The sequence below is a fragment of the Pan troglodytes genome, chromosome 7 (assembly GCF_028858775.2).
Source record: "Pan troglodytes isolate AG18354 chromosome 7, NHGRI_mPanTro3-v2.0_pri, whole genome shotgun sequence".
Taxonomy (NCBI): Eukaryota; Metazoa; Chordata; class Mammalia; order Primates; family Hominidae; genus Pan; species Pan troglodytes.
The window spans coordinates 110,460,080-110,472,212 of record NC_072405.2 but is presented as its reverse complement, the minus strand read 5'-3'; the positions used below and the strand labels follow the sequence as shown (position 1 = coordinate 110,472,212).

The 12,133-nt window shown below is 40.5% G+C and overlaps 2 protein-coding genes across 6 annotated transcripts in view; one reads left to right on the top strand and one right to left on the bottom strand.

The window, feature by feature from the left end:
- Nucleotides 1-11,448, top strand: part of RNF19A (ring finger protein 19A, RBR E3 ubiquitin protein ligase) — a 93,418-nt gene extending 81,970 nt beyond the window's left edge. The window contains exons 12-15 of the mRNA XM_063816482.1: nucleotides 6,251-6,347; nucleotides 8,975-9,091; nucleotides 10,648-10,798; nucleotides 10,910-11,448. Coding sequence (XP_063672552.1) covers nucleotides 6,251-6,347; nucleotides 8,975-9,026 — 149 coding nt within the window. The 3' untranslated portion in view covers nucleotides 9,027-9,091; nucleotides 10,648-10,798; nucleotides 10,910-11,448. The remainder of the gene's footprint in view (nucleotides 1-6,250; nucleotides 6,348-8,974; nucleotides 9,092-10,647; nucleotides 10,799-10,909) is intronic.
- Nucleotides 1-12,133, bottom strand: part of SPAG1 (sperm associated antigen 1) — an 83,599-nt gene that overhangs the window by 13,699 nt on the left and 57,767 nt on the right. For all 5 annotated transcript variants that reach the window (XR_010159295.1, XM_009455725.4, XM_016959725.4 and 2 more), the window contains exons 13-14: nucleotides 7,765-7,917; nucleotides 2,872-3,038 (exon numbers count right to left, since the gene is read on the bottom strand). Coding sequence is in view for 4 of the 5 variants with exons in the window: in XM_009455725.4 (XP_009454000.2) it covers nucleotides 2,872-3,038; nucleotides 7,765-7,917 (320 nt within the window). In the remaining variant the exon portion in view is untranslated. The remainder of the gene's footprint in view (nucleotides 1-2,871; nucleotides 3,039-7,764; nucleotides 7,918-12,133) is intronic.

Here is a 12,133-nt window from a genome sequence, read left to right as displayed (position 1 = left end):
GTTTACTTTTCATCTTCTATTTCAAATCACAGAATATTTCTAGAAGCCCATGTTTCATGTTTCAAAAGATCTCACATAGCCTAGGCTACTCACACCTGTTAGCCCAGAACTTTCAGAGGTTGAGGCAGAAGGATTACTTGAGCCCAGGAATTCGAGACCAGCCTGGGCAACATAATGAGATCCTGTCTCTATAAAAAATACAAAATTAGCCAGACACAGTGGCACACACCTGTAGTCCCAGCTATTCAGGACTGAGGTGGGAAGACTGCCTGAACCCAGGAGGTCGAGGCGGCAGTGAGCCAAAATTGCACCACTGCACCCCAGCCTGCGCAACAGAGCAAGATCCTGTCTCAAAAAAAAAAAAAAAAAATCTGACACAATAGGGTCAAATGGTACTTTCCCAATCCTGGTATATAAACCCTGAAATAGAATATTAGGGAAGATTTTGCTGAAAAATTTTCCTCAAGCTTTTATCCTCCAGTGTCTTTAAACCTTTGGTATCCATTCTCACTATCAATCAGTAAACAAATATGGACAGAAAAATTCAAACACAGCTGATTATACTTGTGCTATGGTTTGCTAACTCACAGCTATATATGCATTTTGTTAATAAGAAGTAGCTCTTATTTACTGAGCAAATGCTTTGTGTCAGGCCCTATTAATAATGGACTCTAGAAAACTACAGATCTCCATAATTTCCCTAGGACTGCTAGATCATCTACTTGGCAGATATTCCCTGTCTGCTCTTTCTTGGCAATAAAGAAAATGAGGGTCCAACACTAGCCATCTGGACATCATGGGTCAGGAACCTCAGGGCATCTGCAAGACGAAGCACAGCCTGGGGACACATATGGAGTTTCTAAGCTTTGTGGGAGAAATGGGGCCTCAGCTGGCTTTAAAGCAGAAAGCAAGGGTGAAGTCACATTTATTAAATGCTTACTTACTACACTCAAAGTAATAATGTAGGCACTAAGGGAATACAAATTTTTTAACAACTACAATAAAGACAGAAGGAAGCACCTGCATTACACAGTCATGCATCACTCAACAATGGATACATTCTGCGAAATTTGTCGTTGGGCAATTTCGCTGTTGTGCAAACATCATAGAGTGTGGTTACACAAACCTAGATGGTATAGCCTACCATATATCCAGGCTGTATGGTGTAAGCTAATGCTCCTAGGCTACAAACCTGTAACAGCATGTTACTGTACTGAATACTGTGGACAACTGTAACACAATGGTATTTGTGTATCTAAACACAGAAAAGGTACAGTAAGAGTATAGTACCTTTACAGTAAAAACACAGTAAAGTTACAGTATATAATCTTATGGGACCACTGTCATATATGTGCTCCATTGTTGATTGAAATACCATTATGAGCACATGATTATATTTATGTTGTGGGGCTTTACTTTATTATTTTAAACATATCAGTCTTATTCCTTTAGCCTCATCACATACAGGGTCCACTGTAGAGCTACATGTTATTTAAATTTTTTTTTTTTGAGACAGCATCTCATTCTGTCACCCAGGCTGGAGTGCAGTGACACCATCACAGCTCACTGCAGCCTCAACCTTCCTGGGCTCGGGATCCTCCCACCTCAGCCTCCCAAGTAGCTGGGACTATAGGCATGCACCACCACGCTTGGCTAATTCTTCTATTTTTTTGTAGAGATAGGGTTTCGCCATGTTGCCCCGGCTGGTCTTGAACTCCTGGGCTCAAGTGATCCACTTGCCTCCCAAAGTGCTGGGATTACAGGAGTGACCCACTGCACCTGGCCTTCTTAGTTAACAATGTTTAAGAGGTTACTACAGGTTTACAAAGTCAGAATATACTATTTTATATACACATCTCCATTTATTTCTGACAACCTCCTTGTGAGACATTTATTAATACATTCCCCTGCCTTAAACCACGCATGGTGGCTCATGCCTATAATCCCAGCACTTTGGGAGGCTGAGCCAGGAGAATCACTTTAGCCCTGGAATTTGAGACCAGCCTGGGCAACATAGGGAGACTCCGTCTCTACTAAAAATACAAAAATTAGCCGTGCGTGGTGGCAGGCACCTGTAATCTCAGCTACTCGGGAGGCTGAGGCAGGAGAATCGCTTGAACCCGGGAGGTGGAGGTTGCAGTGAGCCGAGGTCACACCACTGCACTCCAGCCTGGGCATCAAAGTGAGACTCCACCAAAAAAAAAAAAAAAACTAGCTGGCATGGTGGTGTGCACCTGTGGTTCCAGCTACTCAGTAGGCTGAGGCAGGAGTATTGCTTGAGCTTAGGAGGTCGAGACTGCAGTGAACCGTGATTGCGCCACTGGACTCCACCCTGGGTGACAGAGCAAGCCCCTGTCTCAAAACAAAACAAAACAAAAAACGCTTTTACATGTATACTAGTAGGACACAGGAGGTATGTAGCAACTTCTTAAGACCATGTAGTTTTAAAGAGGGAGAACATAATTCCAGCACTTTGGGAGGCCAAAGCAGGCAGATCATTTGAGGTCAGGAGTTTGAGACCAGCCTGGCCAACATGGTGAAACCCTGTCTCTACTAAAGAAAAACAAAAAAAAAACCCACTAAAATTAGCCAGGTGTGGTGGTACATGCCTATAATCCCAGCTACTCAGGAGGCTGAGGCAGGAGAATTGCTTGAACCCAGGAGGCAGAGCCAAGATCGCACCACTGCACTCCAGCCTGGGCAACAGAGCAAGACCCTGTCTCAAAATAATAATAAAATAGGGAGAACAGGGACTTCACTTAAACCTAGGTCTGATTCTAGAATTAATGCTCTTATCTCTCTGCTTTACTGTGAAAGTACACACACAACTCAAGGTAACCTTGAGAAGAAATGAGTGCAGGCATCCCCTACCTGTGATGCCCTGCTGGCGATGGCTGCTGGAGTCTCCTGCTTGTTTTGAGATCATCTCTTTTGCCGGATGCCAAGCTTGCAGTGGCACAGAAGCAGGCACAGCAGGAATAGGTGACAGCTTCTCCCGCCAATTTGGTCCATCCAGCTCCATTAAAATTCTTGATAGCCTAAAGAGAAAATTAATTTTCTCTGTTGATCATTTAGTTTGCTTTTTATATTACTGAAGGTCAGATTAAGAATAAAATTTGCAAATGCTATGCAAATGTGTACTTCCTTGTAGAAAACATGCAATCCTGAGCATTTTCTGTCCGTATAAACTGTTTTCAAAAAGATATTTACAAGTTGTCATAAATGATGCAACTTAGACTATTTTTTAATCAAAACAAAAAAGACATTTTTAATTTGTTAAAAAATTTTAACATATACATAATAAAATTGTATTTTTTGAGAAAGTTAAATATATTAATAAAACTAAAATTTAGGAGGCCTAGAAGAAATGTCTCCTGTAATATTTAAAATCATTACTAAATTGATAATGTATTACTCTTGAGAATGATCAGAAGTATTTTAGAATTTCTATGCCCAAACTGTACATTATGATAACCACATTACCAACTACTGTGGTTGACAACAGGTGTACAAGACTGGCTGCCAACACTGGTAAGGGCTCGCTGTCATGTGAATAATGCTTTTTCTCAAAACACTTACATGTAGTTAAGATACTCTTTCTTGCTCTGTATTTTTTTCATCTCTATAATTATCAGTTTATTCTTTTGTTTGTTTGTTTGTTTTGTTTTTGAGATGGAGTCTCACTCTGTCGCCCAGGCTGGAGTGCAGTGATGCGACCTCGGTTCACTGCAACCTCTGCCTCCCGGGTTCAGGCAGTTCTCCTACCTCAGCCCCCCAAGTAGCTGGGATTACAGGCACGCGCCACCACGCCCAGCTAATTTTAGTATTTTTAGTAGAGACGGGGTTTTGCCATGTTGGCCGGTCTGGTCTCAAACTCCTGACCTCAGGTGATCTCAGCCTACCAAAGTGCTGAGATTACAGGCGTGAGCCACCGCACCCAGCCCCATTTATTCTCTTTTCATATGAATAAAGATGAAAATACAAGATACTAGATTCTACTACAAGGGCTTTTTTATTAATGGCATTTACTGATGGCCATCATAAAATTTAGATTAATATCCTCAGTGATCACTTTTTCATTATTTTAAACATACAGAATGTCATAATTAGATTTAAAAATAAAATTAAAAATTATGTCTTTTGAACAAATCTGGTTAAAAAGAACTGCTTCCTAAGACTGAATTGGTTTACTGGCAATTAGCAGAATAAATTCAAGTTAGTTAAATCTAGTCGCAACTTTTTGTGTGGAAAACTTTTATATTTATATATAGACAAATGTAATGCACATAATTTCCCTACAGTTTCTTAAACTTAAATTTCCATAGTGATCTTTGGTTATAATAATTGAATCTTATGCTTTAATGTAAAAAAAAATTTAAATTAATGTATAACCACCCAGAATTGCAGAAGAAAAAGAAGTTTCAGAAAAAAGAATTTTCAAGCAAAACTTATATTACCAGCAGAGAGGAAGGAAGAAGCAGCTGAAAAGAGATGATGTGTTGCCAGGGAATAAATAAGTATATGCAGGGAAATTTAACATATAAGATTCCTGGAGAGGAAGAGAGGCATATGGTTAATGGAAGACAGAAACAAAATAAATACAGATGTTTAAATTTTTTAAAAAAAGCTTCTGCTGTTTAATTTTCCATAATGAATTGGAATAGATGGAAAAGCAAGCATAAATGTGGGATTCACAAATAAGAAATAGTGAAAAATTTTAAACAGATATTGTATATAAAAATATACATGGCAAAACCAAAGCCTCCTCATCAAAAAAATATCGACAAGAACCATTCAATTAAAAAAAGACTCAGTCTTAAAAGTCAGTTACTTTAAATGAACCTTCTTGAGTACATATAACAAATATAATACAATCTTCAGAAAGTTAAACATAGAATTACCCAGCAATTCTACTCCTAGGCATATACAAAAAGGAACTGAAAGCAAGTATGCACACAAAAATTTGTCCATGAATGGTCACAGCAGCACTGTTCACAATAGCCAAAAGGTGAAAATGACCCAAATGTTCATCAACTGGTGAATGGATAAACAAGATGTGATATGATATATACATGCATATAATGGAATGTTAGCCATAAAAAGCAATGAAGTACTGATCCATGCTATGCCGTGGATGAACCCTGAAGACATTATGCTAAGTGAAAGAAGCCCAACACAAAAGGCCATATATGATTCCATTTAGATAAAACATCAGAACAGATAAACCCATAGAGACAGAACACAGATTGTGGTTGCCAGGGGCTGGGGGGAAAGGAAAATGGGGAGTGGCTGATTACTGGGTACAGGGCTTCCTTTTGGGGTGGTGGAAATGTTTTGGAACTAGAAAGAAGTGATGACTGCCCAAGATGGTAAGTGTACAAAATGCCACTGCATTGTACATCTTAGTTAATTTTATGTACATGAATTCTACCTCAATTTTTTAGAAAAACTATAATGCAAAAGGTCAGAAATGTCAGTAATCATGTTCTCTCAGACCCATTTCTCCCTTCAACCATTCAGCCTACTATTAATTAGACTTCCTAAAATACCTTTTCATCAGGCCCTCCTCTCTGCCAGATACTTCCGGTGTCTCCCCACTTTCCATTTCATGATAACCTCTAACACTATGAGAAGATCTTACTTTCTCCAGCTCTACCTTGAAAACTACTAAGCCGAGGATGGGGCGAATTAAAAGCAACAAACAATGCCCCAAAGCACAGGAGTGAACCCTGTGTTCTCTGTTTGAAAATGCACTCATTTTTATTGAGGACGTCTACTGGAGGCAGACACAGGAGGCAGTGCAGCGACAAAGATGAAAAAACACAATTTCTGACCTCAGGGAACACCGGCTAGAGCCACAGGAAAAGAATTTTACACAGGGAGACAGCAAACGTGAAAACAATATAGAAGCTGGGTAATAAAAGAGGGCCCAGTGTTGTGGGGGCACTGAGAAAGGGAACCTAAGGTGCACCTATGGGGTAGGGAGACAGTGGATCAGGGCAAGTAGTTTCCTAGAGGAGGCAAGTCCTCTCCTGACAGATGAGAAGGAATTCAAAGACAAAAAGGAGAAAGGGCCTGCAGGCACATAAAAGGAGGCAGCAGATGGCGCACCGTGGGGTGGCTGTGCAGCGCCAGGTGAGACCGCCTGGTCAAGGCCAAGGAAGCTCAAGGTCAAGGAGGCTGCGGGTGCCAAAGGTTCAGTCTCATCTCACCCCATCACAGATTATGGATGTATGTCCCTTTCTTCTAGGCAGGCTGGGATCAGACAGGTTCCCTGTGACTACCAAGAGAACGGTTGTCACCTCTGCCTATGTATCTTTCCAGCAGGGCTGGGACCACATGGGAAGGTAAGGTCTGATTTTAAAACTTACCTTGAATTACCATTCTCATTTTCGACAATTTTGTTTAAGGTCTCTTCATGTTCTCTCAGCATCCTTCAAAGTCCCCTTCAAGTGCTCTCTCTGCAACAAGTTCAGCCCATACAGACACAGGTGGCCTGGCCTCTCTGTGATCCCCTTCCCCCAGCCTGGGGATAAACTGCTGTACACTGTTTCTACCCAACTATATTCTAGTATGTTTAAAGACGGAGACCATGTCATTTTTTTCCCCTTTTTTTCTTTTTTGAGGGGATCAAGGCCTGGTCCACTAGACTAGCACGGGGTACAGTGTAACATATAAATATTTCAGAAGTTACACTTTAAGCAAATGGGATCAGAAAATGTCATACATAACTAGAAATGTTATCCAACTAGTTAATTTTCAAATTTCACCAGAAAGCAATTGATGAAGTCTGGAAGTTTTTACCTTCCCATTCTCACGCTGGGGGTAAATAGGTCATAACATAAATTAGATCCAAATTCTTTGCTATTTCGCCATTATAAATTACTATTCATCCTAGATAAGTGTCTATTTACAAGGGCATATAACAGAAATATCTGGCAGGCTCATGAAGACATCCATTCTCCTCAGGAGAAACAAGAGATATGTTTCCACTTACAGATATGGTGCCAATGAACACCTGCAAATCCTGTGGGAGGAGAGGATTCAACACAGCAGTTTTCACCACATTTTTGGATCTTATTCTATAGCTAGCACTGATTTATTTATTTAATTTTAATTTTTTTTTTTGAGATGGAATCTTGCTCTGTTGTCCAGGCTGGAGTGCAGTGGTATGATCTCAGCTCACCGCAATCTCTGCAGCCTGGGTTCAAGCAATTCTCCTGCCTCAGCCTCCTGAGTAGCTGGGATTACAGGCGCCCGCCACCACACCTGGCTAATTTTTGTATTTTTAGTTGAGATGGGGTTTCGCCATGTTGGCCAGGCTGGTCTCGAACTCCTGACCTCAAGTGATCCACCCGCCTTGGCCTCCCAAAGTGCTAGGATTACAGGCATCAGCCACCGCACCCAGCTACTAGTACTGATTTTATGATATCTATGTAAATACCCTCTTATCACCACATATATTTAAGCAGCACATATGAGTTATATCCTGGGTTACTAAGACCAAAAAAAAATACTGATTGAACAGTAATAAATGGATCAGAAAACAAATACAAAGGCATTAGAGGACAAGTCAGAATGAATTAAGGGAGAGTCAGAAATTAAGTTAAGGGAGAGAACCATTTGATGGAATAAAAGAAGGCAATCATTCAGGTGATAAAAGTAACTGAGAACACATCTATATTTTGACATGTTCTTGAAGGAGGGGAAGGGAAAAACAGTATAAAACAACTAGATTTTAGGTAGCTGCCTCAGATTAATTACCTGTTAACACTGTCATTTGCTAGCTGGAGTCCACAGTCTATCTGCAACACTGTTTTATAATCCACATAAGCTTTCCCATACTGCTCTAGAGTTTCATAGGCCATCGCCCGCCTCAGAAGAGGTTTCATAGAGAATGGATGAAGTTCCAGAGCCCTAAAGAAGACAAAAATATTACATACCATTTGTTTTGAAAAATGCTCTTTCGTTTATACTTCACTGAATAGATACTGCAGTACTGAACTCTCAAAAATGTACACATCCGAGACTTCGTCTTGGGAACCAGGCAACATGCCAGAAAGGCAAACCCAGAGTAAGAAAGCAATCATATTTGTGTTCCTTTCTTTTAAACCAGTAGCAAAGTGCTCTGCATTTACTCTTTCCCACTGAGCCGGGAGCTCCCTGGCAGCATGCCCTGGCCTCCCCAGTCCCCTAACAGAGCAGCATGGCACAAGGCACACAGCAGGGTTTCAACAGATTGTCGTTGACAGATTAAAATGAAAATTCTTATTTGCACCTATGTATTTAATAATAAAGTACAGAACCATAAAAGTTGCATCACATTTTGAAAATCGGCACTCTAAAACTTATTAGTTCATTATGATTCACTTGCTGCAAAAGGGCTTCAAAAACAGACCAAAGGGGAATCAAGGAACTAAACCTACAATGATTTCTTCTAAGTTATGAATTTTCATCTTGCACGTTTTAGTCTATGAAGTGTTTCCAATATCACTAAAGATGTATCTCATGGTTGTGTTTTTTGGTTTTGTTTGAAGTGTTTAAAGCTACTTCAGCATTTAACGTACTTCATTATATTCTGAAGTAAAACAATAAAAAAACTGTACATATAATCCTCGATTTACAATATGGTTATGTCCCAATAATCCCATGGTAAACTGAAAATATGTTAAGTCAAAAGGCAGCGCAGAGCCTTTGGTTAAAGAATCACAAATCTGTATTTATGAATGAAAACTATAGTACTCTTGGTTTTAACAAAATCAACAGAAGCTGCAAAGTCCTCCATGCAGAGATCCTATGAAGAGCCTCCTTTCTATATAACCTAACTAACATCTGCACCAGACTGTCCACATTGATTGTGGATTTATTCTTTCAACTCATGCTATAAGCAGTTAATATATCAAGTATTTAACTTTCCAGGAAAGCATGAGCAAGGGCTGCTTTCTTTAACTTGCTGTTTTTCCAATACTCTTAGAAATCTGCTGTCTATTCCTGTCTACAATGATTCAGCAATGAGGAAACATTGACCGAGTATCTGCTATGTGCTAGTCACTGTAGACTTCCCCATCTAATCTCACAACAAACCTGTCAGGTAAATATTAATATGTTCATTATGTGGGTGAAGAAACAGAAACATGAGGAGTGACGTGCCCACAGGTCAGTTCTTTCTAATGTGAGCTTCGGGAAGGCAATTGGCATTGCCTGTCCTGAGCACCACTATATTCCCAGTCCTAGATCACCTGGGTCATGAGAGGCACTCAGCAAACTTCTCTGTGAGCCCTCAAAAGCCTACACTCTGCCTACCGCAGTACACATACAAACACTGCAAATGAAGGAACTCTTGAGTCATTTGCCACTCAGACCACATCATACAGATACTCAGCTGCACTTGTGGGAGCCCTTCTGGCGTATCATAGAAGTTACTCTAGAAATGCTGTTAAACCTAATCTGCTTCACTTCTCTGAAAAAATAACCAATTTCACTCTGCCTAGGTGTTAGGATTGTGAGTGATTTTAATGATAGTCTTTGTGCTGTGCTAGTTTTTTCTTAAGTTTTCTATAATAGGTAAGTGGTTTTTTAAAACAGTAAATGTTATTTAAAATATAAAATTAAAATCAAGTAAACATATTTCAACACTAGACAATAGATCTGTGGGCATCAGGATCTGTCACCTGTACCACTGCCTTAAATTTAGTTTAGTTTAATGTTTAGGTAATATTAACTCTATGAGCAGAGTCACAACCATGTGACTACCTTCACTTCACAGAAGACTTCCAATGACCGAGGTGCCATTTATCTATTCAAGATGGCCTTAAGCCAAGCTTGGGATCTAAAACTGATGAGATGCTGTATTAATTTTTAGCACTTTCTGCCCAGTAAATTTTTTTCTTTAACCACAATCCTGAAAATGAATATGAACTTATGAATGGAAATTCCATTAAGGAAAAAAACCACCCATGTATAAAAATAAGCACAGAGAACTTTTGAAGCAGAGCTTACAAAAGAGGCTATCTATTCAAGGTAACACAGTTAAGACCCTAAAAAATCTTCCAATTTCAAGACTGTGAGAGTAGCAAAGATAAGAAAAAGCAGAGAACTGGCCAGGCACGGTGGCTCAAGCCTGTATGTAATCCCAGAACTTTGGGAGGCCAAGGTTGGCAGACCACTTGAGGCCAGGAGTTCAAGACTAGCCTGGCCAACATGGCAAAACCCTGTTTCTACTAAAAAAAAATACAAAAATTAGCTGGGTTAGGTGGTGCACACCTGTAATCCCAGCTACTTGGGAGGCTGAGGTACAAGAATCGCTTGAACCCAGGAGGCAGAGGCTGCAGTGAGCAGAGATCGTGCCATTGCACTCCAACCTGGGTGACAGAGTGAGACTCTGTCTCAAAAAAAAAAAGAAAAGAAAAGAAAAACGAAAAAGGAGAGAATTACTAGGCAACATTCATTTGTATTTAGTCTGTTGAAATGTCCTCAATGGAAAGTCACCAAAAGATTTTTGGTGTGGTTTAGATAAACCAAAAAGGTTCTGATAGATGAGAAAAGTGAAATATTTTAGCTTATAAACAATTACGAGTATTTTAAAAGTTGTAAAATGATGGCTTTCAAACTGAAGCATCATAACCCCTTTTTATGTTTCACCTGGAGGTCTAAAAGACAGTCATGGAGATGCTGTGGTGAGGGGAGAGGCCAGGCTTAGAGACCTTCAAGATCTTCAACATCCCCCCAACCCCCACCCTGCACTCCAAATGGCCACTCTCCAAACACACCCCTGGAAAACAACCAATGCTCCTCAGAGGTAAGACATTTAAAATCAAATGTTAGTTTTTCCCAAAATACATCTAAAAATTATTTTCATAGGTAAAATTTTCTCCTCTTATTTTAAATTTTGCCTGTTTTTCTTTCTCAGTGTTTGACTCCTGATACCACTTATCTGGTGATAAGAACTTTTGGGCCAGGCACAGTGGCTCATCCCTGTAATCCCAGCACTTTGGGAGGCCAAACCAGGTGGATCACTTGAGGTCAGGAATTCAAGACCAGCTTGGCCTGCAGCATGGTGAAACCCCTTCTCTACCAAAAATATGAAAAATTAGCCAGGTGCGGTGGTGAGTGCCTGTAATCCCAGCTACTCGGGAGGCTGAAGCAGGAGAATCACTTGAACCTGGGAGGCGGAGGTTGCAATGAGCCGAGATTGCGCCACTGCACTCCAGCCTGGGGGACAGAGCAAGACTCAGTCTCAAAAAAAAAAAAAAAAAAAAAAAAAAAGAACTCATGGAACTCTCCAAAGAGCAAAGATAATTAACTGAAAAACTAAAACAAAACAAAACGAAAACACAAAAACTCCCTTTAACATGTATGCAATCTGTTTGAATATAGTCACTTGAGCTGAAAAGATGTTCACAAAAGCACAGAGTGGCTTCTCTGGCATTAAAACAAGATTGAGAATCACTGCTTTAGTGTAAAATCACCCCCTGCTGGGCCTCATCTCCATTTCTCTTACACTGGGACTGGTAGGCCAGCTATCAAAGAAAACATCTGAGTAGGTCGGTCTCTACGGAGGTCAGCACCAACCAGCAAGGCCAGGTTCCTTGCCTAGAAAACAGCTCTTAAGGTTAGCACAACCTACCTAAACCGACGCCCACTTCCCTCTCCGGTGAGCCATCTCCTGCCCTCCCCTTGGACAAGCCCCCACTCTAGCCTCCCTGGACACCATGGCTGGAGTCCCATACTTGACTTTCTCCTCTGTCTACACTGAAACACAGCCAATTTTAGCCAGTAAATGTTAATCACCTTAGAGGATCTCAGGTAAGGACAACACAAATCCACTCTTTTGCAGCAGCTCTAATGTTAGGGGTCTCAAGTTTTAACTAAAGTGTCCTGACCTCCCTCACTGTGGAAAGGCCTAAAACGAGTCTGAAAGGTAATGTATTAGAAACAGACACTTGAGCTGAAAGGATGTTGGCTGCAAATCACCACGGGCTTGGTATCCAACAAATTCACATGGTCTGGTCTGTTAGTTACGAGCACTGGTAAAAGCCCTTAACAACTGGCTCTCTGGGTAAAGAAAAAAGGAGGGGTGGGAAGCCCAGATTTGTGGCATTTGCTCATTTCATGGTATTAAATGGTATCCCAC